At 48.4% G+C, this 17,817-nt stretch overlaps 1 protein-coding gene across 1 annotated transcript in view; it reads right to left on the reverse strand.

Annotated features, from left to right (window-relative positions):
- ELAVL1 (ELAV like RNA binding protein 1) overlaps positions 1-17,721 on the reverse strand; it is a 33,639-nt gene extending 15,918 nt beyond the window's left edge. The window contains exons 1-2 of the mRNA XM_033134067.1: positions 17,560-17,721; positions 5,147-5,334 (exon numbers count right to left, since the gene is read on the reverse strand). Of these exons, the coding sequence (XP_032989958.1) occupies positions 5,147-5,318 (172 nt within the window). The 5' untranslated portion in view covers positions 5,319-5,334; positions 17,560-17,721. The remainder of the gene's footprint in view (positions 1-5,146; positions 5,335-17,559) is intronic.
- Positions 17,722-17,817: the final 96 nt, after the last annotated feature.

Raw genomic sequence — 17,817 nt, forward strand, 5'->3', positions numbered from 1 at the left:
GATCAGATGTCATTTTTCACTTAGGCTGGCAAGGATGAGAAACCCTGCCCACCTAGGGAATGGCATGGCCAGGAGGGAACCGAATTTAAACTGGACCCCGCCCCCGCCCCCACCCCCACCCCCACCCAGGAGGGCAAGTTGGCGATATGGGTCAAGCGTTTTTAGAAAGTACCGCAGTACCGCCTTATCCTCAGGGGACACATTCCAAGACCCCCAGTGGATGCCTGAAACCACGGGTAGTACCGGACCCTAGATATACTGTTTTGTCCTCTGCATACACACCTTTTACTTAAAGGAAGCACTTTCCAGCTTCTCTTTGGCAAATCTGAACTGCCAGCATCACTACTCTTGCGCTCTGGGGCCACTATGAAGTAAAATAAGGGGGACTTAAACACAAGCACTGCGATACCGTGACAGCTGATCTGATGACTAGACGGCTACTGAGTGACTCACGGGCAGGGAGCGTACACAGCGTGGAGGGACACGAGGGACAAAGGGCTGATTCATGTCCCGGGCAGGATGAAGCAGGATATCGAGAGATTTCATCACACGATTCAGAATGATGTGCAATTTAAAACTTATGAAATGTTTATTTCCAGAATTTTCCATGTAATGTTTTTGGACAGCGGCTGACCGCAGGCAACTGGAACCATGGAAAGCGAAACCACAGAACCACAGATAAGGGGGGACAACTGTACACACTCACACATCTGTTGGTTCACTGCGAGGAAGACTTTCTATGAAAATAACCAGTGAGCAAAGATTTGTGCCAGGATACTTATCTCAGTGAGGCTTACAAATATGGAAAAACAGCCACAGCAAACCGTGGTAAACTCAGAACCTCCACACACCAGAATACTACGTAACCATTGAGATGATGAGACAGCTACGTTCAACGACAGAGAAAAACGTTCACAGATGCAGGAAGAAAAGTTCCCCATACAGCTTGGGTGGTGTGAGCCTATTTTTGTAAAAGCACACACTTACCTATGACCAGGAACATACAAAGAAAAAAGTCTGGAAGAACATGAACAACAAAGGCTGTATTACGGATAATTTAAACTTTTCTTCCTGCTGGTCTCACATGAAATTTTTTTCTATAAGGAGCAAAAGTGATTCTCATTAAGAAAAAAAAAGTGGTCAGGCTCATTAGGCGTGGAAGGGCATTCCTACCAAGGAAACAGCATTTGTGAAATCACAAGAATGCAAGAGCAGGTGTGTCTGGGAAATGACAAGCAGCTCAGTCCAGCCTGAGAGGAGGGTAAGTGGAGGGTGCCATGGCTGGGATGACAGGGACAGGTCCCCAGGAGACTTGAGAGCTGCAGGAGGGGTGTGGGCTTTATCCTGACCAGGTACACAGCCAAAACAGAAGCTGGGTGAAGCTGGGCCTGAGGCTGGGGACCAAATGGCCAGCAAGACAGATAGTCCAGGAGGGTGGAGGCAGGCTCCTGATCCCCTGTGGGCCTTATGGTGTCTGCAGAGGGACCAGACGCCAGAACAGACAGCAGGGCAGGGCTGCACAGCAAGGCTAGCTAGTGACAGTGGATGGAACAGGCAGCAACAAACGCATGTCCCCAACATGGGGGCTGGGGCCTGGCTGGCCAGAAACGTTCTGATCCTTGAGGCCAACACGTGAAACATTCTCGGCATCCCAACTGCTGTCCCTCATGCCTCCTGTCACCAGGGTCTGGCGCATGGCTGGCACTCAGTACGTATTTGTTGGGTGAATGAATGTCCATGCTGATCTGTATTCCCCCCAGTCCCCAGACCCTTTCATTCATTCATTCCTTCAACAGACTGTGGCTGCCTCCGGGGACGCAGAGATTAACAGGGTCCCTGCCTCCGAGAACTACAAGGACCTATGGAACAAGCAAGCTGCGACTTCAGTGCAGTGTGGAAACCCATGCGGCAGGTCTGACTGGTTTCCATGGGAACCTAGGAGAAGCATCTAAAGCTGACTGGGTCAGACCAGAGAAGGCATCCTAAAGCAGATGGGACCTGGGACTGAGGGGTTTTAAAAGCAGGTGAATTACAGGGTGACATATGAAGTGTTAAAAAGACTCCTTCGCTGCAGCGAGAATGGTCTGGAGGGGGTGTGCTGGTCAGCTAAGAGGCAAGAGTGCTAGTGCAAGCAGAGGATGAGGAGGCCTGGTCTAGGAGGAAGGCAGGGGAGAAGAAGGAAAAGGGATGGAAGCATCCAGAAGGACAAGTGCCAGGGACACACGTTAAATGTCACGCTTAGATTTCTGACCAGAGCCACTAAGTGGACTATGATGCCAGCCATTAAGATAGGAACACCGGGAATCAAGCAGATGGCTGGTAGGAGAGTCAAGGTCGGTTTGGAAAACACTGAATTTGAGGAGCTGAGGGGTCTGGAGCTCAGGGGAGCTTCGTGGTTGAAAGAGGTGACAACCTGAAGGGGAAGTTAAACCGTGGGGGCGTATCCACTTACTACAGTGTAGGCTTAGGAAGAAGAGGCCTGGCAATGAACCTGAGGACCGCTGAAGTCAGCGGCTGGGAAGGGACTGTAAGAAAGACAGAGCGAGGCTTCAGGGCTGGGTGAGAGCCAGGGTGGGTGGCTCACAGACGCTAAGGGAAGAGGAAGCTTCCAGAAGGAAGAGGAGACAATCTGTCAGCTCTGTAAACAGGAGGAGAGAGAGGGCAACAGCTAGAGCAGTGGTTCTCACCCATGAGTGATTCTGTCCCCCAGGGAATACCTGGAAATATCTGGGGACATTTTTTGGTTGTTACAACTCAGAAAAGTGTCACTGGCATCTAGTGGGTGGAGATTAGGGACGCTGCTCACTATCCTACAATGCACAGGACGCCCCCCTCACACCCCACCACATGAATTATCCAGTCCTAAAAGTCAGTAGTGAGCAAATGGAGAAACCCTGAGCTATATAAGTTGGAGAGAATCTTAGCAAGGATTTTTTTAAAAAAGAGTAGAGACTGGTGAATGCTGAATGCTGACAGGGCAATCTTGAGAAGACCCAGAAAAGTGGGTACTCGCATAGCCTGAGGCTCCTGGGGTGCCAAGAAGGGACAGGATGCAGGACAGAGGTAGAGATGGCTGTTATTTTCACTGTGAAGTAGGAGGCAGTCATCAGCTGGTATGAAAAGGGCCTGAGGGGAAACAACCTCTGAAACGGTTGTTGTAGGAGACAGGGATAGGACTCCTTGCTAGCTGAGCTCAGTTGGCAATCTGATTCGACAGGGCGCCTGTCTCTCCCTGGGGTGGGCAGCCGAGCCTGGCCAGGAGAAAGCAGCTGGACTAACATAACCATGCCCGGGGTTTCACCAGAGCAGTGTAATAAAAGGACAAAGGGGCAGTGAAATGTAAGGCCCGGGCCCCAGGACCAGCCAGCAAACTTTTCACACACTGGTGGCAGGAGAGTGAGAACACAGTAAGTTTTTCATAAAGCTACGTTCATTCAATTTCAGAACTGCTAGCAAGGTGCTGAGGTGAAATGTGAGCCCAGGCCCACCTACTCTACAACTCTGGTACACTGCACTTATCTTGCCCAAAGATAAGAAAAGTTTATCTCTGAACTGAAATAACTTTCAAATTACACTTTTATTGATTGCATAGTCCTCTACTCTCCAGGCCAATCTCACCAAATCTAGGTGTTCCTGTTAACATAGCTCACATTCCTTTGAAAACCACAACAAGCGAAGAGACCCAGTCAGGTACCGTGAGAATGCTCGCAAAATCAAAATGGGGACAGTAATGGTGCGGAGCAGCAATGGGGCTGAAAGGCCCCTTCCACTGGAACGGAAATGGAAAAAGGCAAGACTTGTTAGCAGCACAGGAGAATTTCAAAACCCCTGTGAACAAAGATTCTCTTATTCAGGAAGGTCTCCTGGACTAGGAGATGACAGTGGCTTCTAACACTGTTCAATTTTGTGTATTATCTGAAGTTCCTATTTAGAAGACATTTATTAAATCACACACTCTCAAAATTGGAAGGGTCCTTAAAAGACTTTGAGGTCCATATCCTGCTGTGACGAACTAACTCCCAATACGCGTCAGTCGGCCTCTCTAGGGGTCGTGCTGGGGACAGGTATCGTCCTGTCACGGGCAAATGCTGAGTCAACAAAGCAGGACGATGGGTACATGGGGTTCAATGTTACCCTACTTTTATGTAAATTTGAGTAAGATATGATTATATTCCCATAATAAAAAGTTTCCTTTGAAGTTAGTTTGCACTGTAGGGAATCATAGTCCCACAACCCAGCGTCCTGGAAGGACTGTCCATTCCTCAGCTCACCAGAGCAGAGAAGAGAGGGGGAAGGGGGGAGAAGAGAGAGAGGAAGAGAAGGAGGGGAGAGGCGGAGAGGGGGAGGAAGAGCAGGGCTCCCTAGAAGTGTTCCTCCCCGAGGAGAAAAGAAAGGAAAAAGTGCTTCATAGTATCTGTTCTTTCCATGTTTTTCTCCAGAACCATTGCAACCATGCTCTCAGGATGGGGGCTGCTCTATTACCAGGCCTTCCACAAACCCTTATGATGTAGGTGCCACCCCACCCCCCACTATGGATGGGGACACTGATGCTTAGAAGACACTGCAAGAAAGTGGGGAGTGGGGCTTTGAGTGGCCTGCCAACCCCACACCCGGCCTGCTGGGCTGCTGCCCTGCTCCCGCCCCCCACACTGAGTTCAAGCTTGGTGGATTTCAGATGTTCAAGGTGATGGTGGGTCAGCAGTCAGGGTGGCCCACACCTAACGAAAGGTCAACCATGGGGGACTCAGCATTCTGCTGTGGGCCTGGGAATACAGGGCTGGGCCTGCCCGGGGCAGGGCGCTGGCCAGAGTCCCTTCCACAGGTGGGCCCTCGCCAGGCTGCTGGTCCCTTCCAGCTCTCGGAGCAGACCCCATTTCTGGCGTCTCCTCATGTTTCCTCCCCTCCCACCCCCTTACTTTGGACACGCTCTCTAACAGTGAATTTTTCCTGTTTTGGGAACCTACATCCAATCTTACAGCAGGGCGATGGCAAAGTAATGTTTGAGATACAAATGAAACTTCACAAGCATCTCTGCAAGGCTGCGGCTCTTCTGCAGTCAGGGGCGCTGCCGTCACAGCCAGAGAAGACAGTGCTTAGCAGGACGGCCACAAGCACCCCCTCTACAAAAACGGCTGCGTTCCTTTACCTGCGACTTTATCCCGAATAAGTTTTGCAGATTCCACTTCACCAATACTGCTGAACAGACTTCGCAGCTCATCCTGGGTCATGTTCTGAGGGAGGTAGTTGACGATCAAGTTCGTTCTCCCGATGTCATCCCTGCAGTCTTCGGCCATGTGGTCTTCATAACCATTAGACATTGTATTTTTAAAAAATCTGCAGGGGGAAAACAAAAAAGCGAGTAAATTCCTAATGTTCATGTTGCAGCACGTGAGGCAAAACTCATGACTGCACTAGCACGTAAGTTTCCTCTTTAACACTGAGTTCAACTCATGTCCACACAAAACCTGCACACAGATGTTGACAGCAGCTTCCTGCACAACTGCCCTCTACCTGGGAGCAGCCACGACGTCCTTCAGTAGGCGAATGGAGAAACAAACATCTACACAATGGAGGATAGAACACTCGGGGGTATCTACACTCGGGGATAAAAAGAAATGAGCTATGAAGCCACAGAGACATGAGGGAACCTTAAATGCATGTCCCTCAATGAAAGAAAACAGCTTGAAAGGCTACATATTGTATGATCCCAATTATATGACACTGTGAAAGAGGCAAAACTGTAGAGACAGTAAAACGAGTGGTTTCCGGGAGTTGGGGGGCGGGGGAGGAGGGATAAACAGGCAGGGGCACAGAGGATTTTTAGGGCCGGGAAGCTGTTCTGCACGACACTATAACAGTGGATACACATCTTGCTGTATTTGTCTAAACCCATGGAATGTACACCACCAAGAGGGAACTCTCAGGCAACTGCAGGCGTCAGTAACACGCACGGTATCAGTACTGGCTCATCATTACAACAACGTACCACACTAATGCGAGACGTGAATAATAGGGGAACTTTGGGTTGGAGGACAGGTATCCGGAAACTCTGTACTTTCTTCACAGTCTTTCTGTAAACCAAAAACTGCTCTAAAAAATAGTCTATTAAACCAAAAGTCCAAGTTCAACCATTTCCACTTACTAAGAGGCCTTCAGAGACATATTCGTACAAAAACAATTTTAGCACTGTCATTCAAGCTCCTGTGCAGTGTTTAGTTTGTCTCTCGAGAGCGTTCCAAAGATTTCCGCTTCCTCTGGCCTCCACGTGCACTATCGATGCAGCTGGATACTGACGAGCCTGCGATGTCCAACCCACCCTGTCTGTCCTCGAGCAGGCAGGCAATGGTCCTTTGCATCCCTTTCTGCCAAAGGCCATCGCGATTGAGCTTGGAAGCTTAGGGTTTTTCTAGCAGTGAGAGAAAGTTGGTCTTGAGAGCTTGCAGGCTTTGGAATGTCATTAACCGCCTGCAGAAGTCTTTACTTCCAGTGACAAACATCAGAGCAAAGTGACAGCTTTGGAGAAGAGTGTGGATCAGTGCGACTGAGAGTGCCAAGACCACTCCTTCTGAGAGCACAGCTCACACTGGGCTTGCTCACAGGCACGGCTTCCTAACCTGAGCTGTCCCATGTCCCTGCCTCTACATACACAGGTACTCAACCCTCCCCAACCCACCCCCATGGCCGAAAAGCGTCTGAGATCTTGCCGCCCACCAGCCTGGAGGTCTCAGGAGGCAGCCCACCCCCTTCTCCAGATCCCTGCTGCCCAGTTCCGCTTTTACGCTTGAACACCCAGCGCCCACTGTCAGGAGCACTCAGCCTTCTTTTAAAATAGCCCTGCCAGTGGTTACATAAAAACCCAAACACATCTCCTGCGCGGCATGTCCTCCCGGAATCAACGCTGAGAGAAGAACTGGATGTGGTTTGTTGTTTCCTACTGGAAACACTCAGGTCTTTTCTACCTGCCACTCTTGAACTTGCTTCAGACTATACACAACGTAGAACATTAGTTCAATCTCCCAGCATTTCTTTTACTTATTTGAAAATGTTCTATGCTCCCTGATCTTCATAAAGTAGGATATATCAAAAGCCATAAAAGAAAAGATTGGAAAGTTAGACTTCATAAGATTAAAAACTTCTGTGTGGCAAAAGGCATCAGAAACAGACAAGCAGCAGACTGGGAGAAAATACAGTTGACCTTAACTCCAGACTAAAAGCGTGCAAGCTTTGCAATGCCTTTAGTGGACCCACACAGTCCAAATCCGTGGTGTTCAAGGGTCAACTGTATTTTTATACCAGAGGTTGGAGTCCTAACCCCTGAGTTGTTCAAGGGTCAAGTGTACTTGCTACTTATTATATTACTTAAATCAGTGGTTCTCATCTGGGTGATTCTGCACCCAGGGAACACTGGACAGTCAATGTATGGAGACATTTCTGATGATCACAACTGGGGGAGGGGATGCCACTTGCAATTAGTGGCAGGGATGCTATTAAACATTCCACAAGGCTCAGGATAGCCCCCCCGCCTCCCCAAGAACTATCCAGCTCAAAATGTCAATACTGCCGAGTTTGAGAAAATTCCATTCAGAACACCTACAAATTAATAAGAAAAAAATGACATATCACTAGCAGAGAGGTGGACACAGAATATGAGCTGCAACTAATAGATGGCAGCAATTCAAGTGGCTATGAAACCATGGAAAGCTCAAGTTCACAAATAAGGAAGAAAATGCGAAATGAAAAGAGATGCTACTTTCTGCCTGTCAGATGGATTAAATCTAATGCAAAGGGGGAAACACTCACACACTGTTGATATGAATGTGACATGGTACCACCTTTTTGGAGAATAACTTGGCAGTGCCTACCAAAATTTTTAATGTGAATTCTACCCTTTGACTCAGAACCGTGGGGTTCTGCTCTACAGAAATAATACAAGTGCATGGAAATATGTACAAGGAACACGCACCCCCTGGCTGGAAAAGGTAAAACTCTGAATCTAATCTAAATATGCATTAATGGGGGATGGTTAGATAAATACCCATTTTCGGTAGCAAGCACAGGACCACCACCATTATCCGGTTTAATCATGAAAACCTCCACAAATCTATTACGCCGTCTGTGGCTAGGAGACTTTGAGATCATTAGCTCAAAAACAAACAAAAACATCTGCTGAAGCCTGAACCAAAGTGCAAGGGTAAACTCTGAAAACTTAAAATGCACACTGAAGTTTGGTCCAAATGTGATTCAAACATTTCTCCTCCTCCTTCCTCTATTTTACTTTATCCCTCTCTTCACCCTTGTTCTGAGTTAGGCACCTGCTCTTCTGCCTTCTCCCTCACCCTGCCTTCAAGGATGATGAAGTTGGCAATCATTACCCCATTCTCATAACTCAGACACGGGCGTCCTCTACGCCTGGTAAAAAGTTAACTTTCTAAAATAGTGGTTGGCCAGCCATGGCCTGAGGGCCAAATGTGGCCCACTGCCTGTTTTTACAAATAAAGTTTTACTGGTACACAGCTACTCTCATTTGTTTATGTATTGTCTGTGGCTGCCTTTGTGCTATAACAACAGAGTTAAGTAGTTGTGACACAGCATATGGTTCACAAAGCTGAAAATATTTACCATATGGCTCTTTATAGCAAAAGTATGCCGACCTCTGTTCCAAAATGTGAAAATAGAAAATTTCTAGAAAATCTTTGTGACATTGGGTGAGGCAAAGATTTCTTAGATACCACACCAAAGGCTCAATTCATTTAAAAGAAATTGAGAAAATGGGTATCATCAAAATTTATAACTTTTGTGGGCGGGCCTGGTGGCTCAGGCGGTTAGAGCTCCGTGCTCCTAACTCCAAAGGCTGCCGGTTCGATTCCCACATGGGCCAGTGGGCTCTCAACCACAAGGCTGCCAGTTCAATTCCTCGAGTCCCGCAAAGGATGGTGGGCAGCACCCCCTGCAACTAAGATTGAACACGGCACCTTGAGATGAGCTGCCGCTGAGCTCCCAGATGGCTCAGTTGGTTGGAGCGCGTCCTCTCAAACACAAGGTTGCCGGTTCGACTCCTGCAAGGGATGGTAAGCTGTGCCCCCTGCAACTAGCAATGGCAACTGGACCTGGAGCTGAGCTGCGCCCCCCACAACTAAGGCTGAAAGGACAACAACTTGAAGCTGAACGGCACCCTCCACAACTAAGATTGAAAGGACAACAACTTGACTTGGAAAAAAGTCCTGGAAGTACACGCTGTTCCCCAATAAAGTCCTGTTCCCCTTCCCCAATAAAAAATCTTAAAAACAAAACAAAACAAAATTTGCTCTGCAAAAGACATTGCTAGGAAAATTACAATCCATAGACTGGAAGAAAATATTTGCAAATCACGTATCTGAAAAAGGACCTGTATCCAGAACTCTCAAAATTTAACAATAAGAAAACAAACAACCCAATTTAGAAAATAGCAAAAGATGAACAAATACTGCATGGATGGCAAATAAACATGTGAAAAAAAGCTCAACATCATTAGTTATTAGAGAAATACAAATTAAAACCACATCAAGATAATACTCCCCATCTAGGATGAAAATCAAGATACCACCAGCCATTTATAAAGGCTAAAACAAAATAAAACAGAAGCAAACAACACCTGAAACTAATATAATATTGGATGTCAACTATAATTTAAAACATACACACAAAAAAAACAAAAACAAAACCAAGCAAACAATAAGAAAACAGACAATATCAAGTTCTGGTGAGGATGTGGAGAAACAAGAACTTTCATACACTGCTGGTAGAAATGTAACAATGTTACAGCCACTTTGGAAAACAGATTGGCAGTTTCTTACAATTAAACATACATTCGCCATATGACCCCGTCCTACTCCTAGTCTTCATACAAGAGAAATAAATGAAAGTCATGTTCATATAAAAACCTGTACACAAATGTTTATAGTAGCTTTATTCATAACCACCCAAAAGTCCTTTAAGCCTCATGTTAGTGGATAAACTATGGTACACCATACAATGGACTATTACTCAGCAATAAAAAGGTATTACCGATGAACACAACTTGTATGAATCTCAAAAACATTTTGCTGAGGGGAAGAAACCAGACCCTGTATGATTCTATTCTGGAAAAGGCAAACCAGAGGTACTAGATCAGTGGTTGCCAGAGGCTAGGAACAGGAGAAGGGCTGCTGCACGGGGAGCACTGAGGGAATAAGCATTTTCGAGCTGCTGTCGGGAATCTGTGTATGCAGAGGGTCACTTCAGTTACACGAGGATTTTTGACTGTGCAGGCAGTTGGTACCCCTGACCCTCTCGTTGTTTGAGGGTCAATATATTTTTGTTTCTTGGGTGATGGAACTTTCTGATATCTTGATCATGGTGGTAATCACTTGATTCTACATTTGTCAAAACTCAAAGAACTCTACACCAAAGAGAATGAATTAAAAAATATAAATTTTCAAACATTTACAAAGTGCACTTTCGGCTTTGCAGCCCTGTTCCTCAGCATGCTGGCTTCTCCTGACACCCAGTCAGGGGCTGAGCAGCACCCCCACCCCCTGTAGGCCCAGTTCTTGGTCAACTGGCATCAAGGGAGAAACTAAAACCCCAAGACCACAGTTTCCCAGGGCTTCGAGGCCACTCCACCTTGCTCTCCGGGTCCATTCCCCTCACCTGTTCTAAACCAGCTTCTGTCCCCAAAAGCACCAGCCACAGCCAGGCCTTCATCTCTGCCTGACAACCAATGACTTCCAGCTCGCAGCCACGTCTGGCAGTCTCTCAGCTTGCCTCTCACTCGGCCTGTCTCTCCACGAGGAAGTTCTGGAGACACCTCCAGGTCAACACGTTCAGCCCCATCCAGCTGGCTCCTCCCCTTTGTGGTGTCACTACCCACCAAGGCTCCGAGCTGACATTACTGTACTCCTGGTTGGTCATTACACTGTTAACAAGTGACAGGGTCTGGCCTCCAATTGTCACTCCAGAACAAGGATGAAACCCAACGCCCTTCACCTTGAGGCCCAGCCTGCTGCTGCAGCCCGTACTGCCCTCACGAGCTTCTCCCCTGGCAGGCCACAGACCTTCATGTGCCTCTGGCACAGCTGCTTCCTTTGCAGGTTCGCATGCCTCTCCATCACTTCCTCACTCACCTTTAGAAAGTCTCTCAGGACAATAGGTCACTCTCATTCTCAGCACCCGTACACCATTGGTGTAAACCTTTATCACAGTACAAATCACCCTGACTCTTAATTATTTGTTTTTCGTCCATCTCATCGGTGAGAGCCTTGAGGGACAGGGCTGCATCACTGTCACCTAAGGGTCAGCAGGCAAACCCAGGGTAACTAGCAAACCATAGGTGCAAACCATAGGTGCAAACCATATAGGTACGCGGGGTGGGGTCAGGGGAGAGGGACAGACACTGGGTCTCAGACTCACCCAGGAATCATGTGTAGTTAGTACATTCTTTTACATTAAAGAAGGGCAGCTGGAAATTGTCCTGACAGTCTATTAATACATTCAGAATCTTACTTTTTTAGGATGACAATAAGTACCATCCCATCCCACAGAATCAAAACCAATTGCAGGGAGCAAAAAGGAAAACTCTGAATTTATCAAAATGACTCCTGCTGATTTAGAAACATCTTCAGTTAACTGCACGCATCCTGGAGAAGTTCTGTTTGGATGATCTGAGGTTTGCAGCCCCATCACACTATTTTAAACAATCCTGGTTGTCTGTGTGACTTCAGCAATGACATTCTCATCAGCAGTCTACCTACTGCATATATAAGGGAGAGATATACATACAACTGACATAAAAATATATATAGGTGGTACTTAACGCAAAGCAGCAGGACTGGTTTCCATTGGGCACCCTTGAGAATCTGTCTCATTTTATAGTCACAGAGCAGGCTTTCTAAACTACTTGAGCGAGAATAAAACTAAAACAATCAAATGTATCCTCAGGCTCAACCTTGACACTTCACATATCATGTGATGGTGCCTGGACTCAATTATTTCTAAGGTCCTCTCCAGATGTAAAATTCTGAGTTCTTCAGGGTACTGGGAATGTAAGGTCCCCCAGGAAACGCTCTGATGCCAGGAAAAAAACTGAACGCACCACCTGACCCAATTAAAACTGCTGTAAGAGGTGAAGGCTCAGATGGACACAGTACACGTTTTCTTATTCGCCCCTTCCGACAGCCCATGGAGGGAGGGGAAAGCCGCTTGGCTGGGGTGGCTCCAGCTAAGTCACAGCAATTCCGTATCTGCCACCCTCGGACGCCTGGGGTAAAAGCAGATCAGGTGAAGCCCAGTATCTGGCCCAGTTGAAGTGCCCCCTGGGCCCAAACGGGTATGATCAGCTTCACAGCCCGGCTAAGAGTTCCTACTTCTTCTTGACTGGTCAGGGCCACTCTAGAGCTCTTGCACAGAACTGTAAAGGAACATGGTACAGGCAGGAAAAACCCATGGGCTTCGGAGCCTGGCAGATCTGAGCTCCAATACTAACCCTACTACTAATCAGGTGAACTACTGTGGGTCTGTCACTTCCTTTCCTGGAGCTCAGTTTCCTTATCTGCAAAATGGGAATGTTACCATCACAGTTCTTGACACTCGGTAAGCACCCACTTCACCACCCGCCTCCAGGTTCACTAAGGAACATTCAACTCTGTTGCTTTGGGACCCTAGAAACAATCCACACCTTTGATGCCATTTCTAATGGCACGGGGTTCCACAGAAGCCAGTATGATTACACCATCACAGCATCTCATGGAAAATGGAAGAGCTCCTTCATAGTTCTCTGCTCAATCACACAGATAACCTGGGATAAATCAGCTGGCCTTTTTTTTTTTTTTTTTTTTTATAACTGGGGAATATTGGGGAACAGTGTGTTTTTCCAGGACCCATCAGCTCCAAGTCAAGTCATTGTTTTGTTTTGTTTTTTTCAATCTAGCTGAGGAGGGCGCTGCTCAGCTCCAAGTCAAGCCATTGTTTTCACTCTAGTTGTGGAGGGTGCAGCTCACTGGCCCATGAGAGAATCGAACTGGTGACCTTGGTGTTATGAGCACTGCGCTCTAACCAACTGAGCCAACTGGCCACGCTCAGCTGGTCTCTTAATCTGTTCACCAGACATGACCTTATTCAAGTCCTATCCCCTCACTCCCAATTTAGTAACAAATTTGAGGTGAAGGTGTGTCCCTGGCCTCTGACCTCCCTGTCTCTCCAGTTGCAAGCACCCTTATCTCTTCCCCACTAGTCCTTGGCCCCTCTTCAAACCTCCTCCTCTCCATGAATTACTTCATTTGGTGGCACATACACGTCTTCTAAGCCACTTCTCTCTATCACCTGTACCTAAGAAACTGTCTCGAAATCCAACTTGAGTCTTTTCCCTCCAAATCATTCCTCTTTTGTCTCCTGTCTCCCTGTTTCTGTTCATGATGACATCAGTCTCGCCATTGGGTTCTGGACTGTTCCCTCTCCTGTTACTCTTTCCTCAGGCATAAATGTCTCTGACAGGTGGCTAGACTCACTCACTTCTGAGCTCCATTCTAACCCTTCCTTCCCCTAGCATACATGGAGTGCTGACCACACGCCAGGTGCAGAGCAAGCACTGGGATATAAGATAAAGAAGCAGTTTCTGTCCCAACCCTCAAGTTCAGGCCATAACCAGGCCACCTCAGTACTACAAAAGCCTCTTGACTGGTTTGCCCATCCTTGTTTCTTCTCCAGAAAAGCAATCTTCCAGGATCACTTCTTGATTGTGCCCCCAAACCTTCTATCCTGGCATACTTTTCTAGATTTAGCTCCAAGTTCATCTCCTGACCCTCTGCCAGCCCAAAACAGTCCACTCAGATTTCCAGGCTCCTTGTGCCCTCCTCTTTTATTCACTTGGGCTACTCTGGCTGCACCTGGAAACTCTTGCCCATACTTGTCTGGTCACAATGACCAGTTTGGACGCAAGCGCTTTCATCAAAACCAATAACCGAACAACAATCATTTTTTTCCACACTCTCAATGCTGTTATGACCTGCTGCTTCAACCTTTTCTTGAATCTGACACATCTATATCTTTTCTCCCCAGTTCAGGTTGTAAGTTCCTGAGGAAGCAATTTCTTTCACTTCTCCCTGTTCCCCATGACAACGAACAAGCAGTTATGTATCATGTTTGTAGGCGACAAAAGTGTGATGATAGACGTGGCCAATGTAGAGAGGCTTCGGGTCTAGTGGAGATGGACAGTGATCATCTAAGTGAGTCCCCTCAACACACAGGGACATGGACACTGCTTTCTGCCACCGTCAAGCTTCACTGTCCATATACCCATGCACACACATTCGACTTGAGTGATGTTCTTTCCTGTTTATGTCCCCATTCTAAACTGCTCCTTCTCTCCCCTTGTTTTTCTTAGTGACCAATGTTCATCTACTGGTCACTCAGGCAGAGACCTGGAATCATTCGTCTCTTGCTCACATCCCATATCATATGTGAATACCTACGGAGTCCTGCATCTTTAGCTCCTAACTACGTCTCAAACCCGTCCCCTCTCTTTCCCTATCACTGCAGCCCAGGGTCATAGCCCCAACTTTTCTTATCCAACAGAAAGGAACCCACTCCTAACTGGTTTGCTAACCGTCAGCAAAGTCCCCTCCAACTCTTCATCCCGCGCACAGATCTGACTCCTTCACTCTGTGGACTGTAACTGCTTAACAGCCTCACTGGTGTGGCCGACAGGACAACATCCACGCCCTCTGCACATCCGCCAAGCGACTCACTTCACCGTTCTTGCCCCTGAGGTACCAGACCCCATGTGGGTTCCTGAACAAACCAAAGTGTTCCCACTTCTGTGCCTTTGCCAGTGCTGTTCCTGCATCTTGCACAGACCTTCCCCATGGTCCTTGCTCAGCGAACTCCTCCCCAGTACACATGCTTCTCTTCCTCCGGGAAGTACTCTGTGATCTCCTTTGCCCACCAAGGCTTGGTTACCAGTGTCCTTTTTCGTGGTTTCACATCAGCCAGTTATAATCATCACCACACTTACCAGAGTGAGCTACAACAATCTATGCCCATAATGTAATCACCACTGCCCAGAGCCCAGCCCAGCGCCTGGGACATAGCACCGGAGCAGGGAGAGTTGGTTAAAAAGGGGAATCAAGACTCACTTCCCTTCTGTAGGCTGGCTTCCTCCCATCTTCCCCTGACCCAAAGTCTCAGGTCAGCCTCTCTGCTTCACTACTGCCACCTAGGGGCGAAGGCTGCGACTGCACTTCTCTCACCATTTAGCATTGAATTGGATTCAATAAATTGAATGGATGGGTACACAAACGAGGGAACAGTTGATTCTGGTGGGGGTAGAGAAAAAGTGGCAGTCACAGGAGGCTTGAATGGTGAATGAGCGCTGCCCTGAGCCACACAGCAAAACAAAGAGATCTCTAGGTGGAGGAAAACGGCATTCCAGGCAGTGGGGGCAACAGGCAGAGTGAGCATTGGAGTTTGGGGTCTATGTGCAGGTGAAATCAAAAAGGGTTAGAATATGAAAGACCTGGAATCCCAAACTTTAGCTTTTAAGCCACCTAAATAGGTTTAAAAATTAATTTGCCTTTTTCTGCCCAAAGACTTTTAATCAGGACTGACACGATCAGATCTGCATTTAAGACAACTCTTGCTGGAGTGTGAAAAAACAATAGAAATGGGAGGCAAGGAGTGAGAGAAGCAATAAAGCAAGCATCAGAAAGACACTATTTTCTTAATTCTCCTCTTGCTGCCCCATGACGTCAGATTTAAAACATTGAAACGGAAATTCTGTCCCCTCAAAACCAGTGTTTCAACATAAACATGATCTATTTCCACATTTTGAGATGTTCATATACCTTGGCCTCTTTGTAGACCTTGAAGTTGCAGAGCTTTATAACAGACCCCAGCACAGTGCTTTGCACACAGATGTTCAATGACAACTAAATGGAATTCCTCTTGGGTCCCCCGGACCTTTTGCAACTATAAGAACAATAAAACACGATGGTTAAGAGTAATAAGAACTCTTCTGAGTCAGAGGGCCTGAGTTCAAATCCTACCTCAGCCACTTTGCTGTGTGAGACTGGTCCTATCAAGTGATCCATTTAAGCCTGAGTTTCTTTGTCCCTAAAAATGAAAATTGTAACAGCACCTTCCTCCAGTGTTGGAGATCAATGTCTGTGAAGTGTCAAGCACAAAATAAATCCTTCCTCACTAAGTACTGGTAATGATTTATAACTTCATTTATTCAGTGCCTGCCACTCACAGGCCACGCACAGTGCTAGGGGCTTCCCACACCCTTAAATCTGCACCGCAATATTCTTGTCAATCCTGTTTTACAGGTAAGAAAACGAAGGCCCCCACAAGTGAGTTTGTTCAATGTCTTGGGAGCCTTGGATCCTGAGGCGTCAGGGATGGGGCTGGAGGAACTTTTAGTGGGAGATCATTTAGTCCAGTAGTGGCTCTCACATGTGAGTGTGTGTGTGTGTGTGTGTGTGTGTGTGTGAGAGAGAGAGAGAGAGAGAGAGAGAGAGAGAGAGAGAGAGACTGACTCTTGGCAATGTGAAGACGTTTTTGATCTTCACAACTGGGGGGAGGGGAATGCTGCTGGCACCTAAAGGGTAGAGGTCAGGGATGCTACTCAACATCCCACAATGCACAGAACAGCCCCCCGAAACCAAGAATGATCAGACCTAAAATGTCAGGAATGCCAAGGTTGAGAAACCCTTCTCTAGTTGATTCTCCTCCCCATCTTCCCACTTCTGGAGCACTGGCCATCCGGATCCCACATGAATACTTTCCGTAAGGGGGGCTCTAACCCTCCAGCGGGAGGCACAGGCAGAAGTTCTTCCCCACCTGCTGTGCACACAGTAGGTTTTAGAAACCATTTTAATAAGCCTAGCGGCAGAGGACTCCGGAAAAGGAAGAACATCCATCCCCCATTGTTCATTTACCTGTAGTTTGTCTTTTCAGCGCACACACACACACACACACACACATTTTACAAATCCAAACGTCCCCCGCCTCAAAAACAGCTTTGTTAGAGATGGCGTTCAAAAAATACATATTTTCCTAGGACTCCCATAAATACTGAAGGGTTTGCACACTTCTCAAAGGACCTCAGGTCGGCCGTGGTCCTCTGACAACGACCACAAAAGAATCTATGGGATTTCCCAGGGGATCGAGCGGGTGGGCCGTGACCTCTGCGCGCTGAAAGCGCTCACCCCACTCCCTCACCTCTGGCTCCGCTCTCCCACCCCCGGATGCCCGGCTTCCAAGACTACCCGGGCCCCGGCGGTGGAGCCCGGCAGGCAGGCGCGTGCCCACGCCGGGTCCCCCTCGCCCGCCCCTCGCGGCAGCCGAGGAATCCGGCCCAGGGCCTGTCTCCGGCGCTCACACCGGCCAGCCCCCGCCCGCCCAGCGCGACCCGCGCGCGTCCCCTCCCGGCTCGGCGCGGCCTGGGCCTCGGCCGGTGCAGGCCCGCGGACGCCCGCGGCCCGGCTAGGCAAGCTCAGGCCTGCGGCGGCCTACCCAGTCCCGCGCCGCCGAAGGCCCCCGCCTCACCTGGACGCTGACGGGCGGGCCCGGGGCTGCTCCGAGGCGGGCGGGCGGCGACGGCGCGACGCTAACGGATCCGCTCAGCCTCGGTAGCGGTGGCGGCGGCGGCGGCGGCTACGGCGACGGCGGCGGCTCCTCCTCAGCGCGCACGACCCGCTCCGGCCCGCGGCCCGGACACGCCCCCCCGGCGCGCGAGCCCATTGGTCAGCGTCCGCCACGGCGCGCTTCTCATTGGCTGGCGTGGCTGTCGCGGCGACCCAGGGC

The sequence above is a fragment of the Rhinolophus ferrumequinum genome, chromosome 18, assembly GCF_004115265.2.
Source record: "Rhinolophus ferrumequinum isolate MPI-CBG mRhiFer1 chromosome 18, mRhiFer1_v1.p, whole genome shotgun sequence".
Classification (NCBI taxonomy): Eukaryota; Metazoa; Chordata; class Mammalia; order Chiroptera; family Rhinolophidae; genus Rhinolophus; species Rhinolophus ferrumequinum.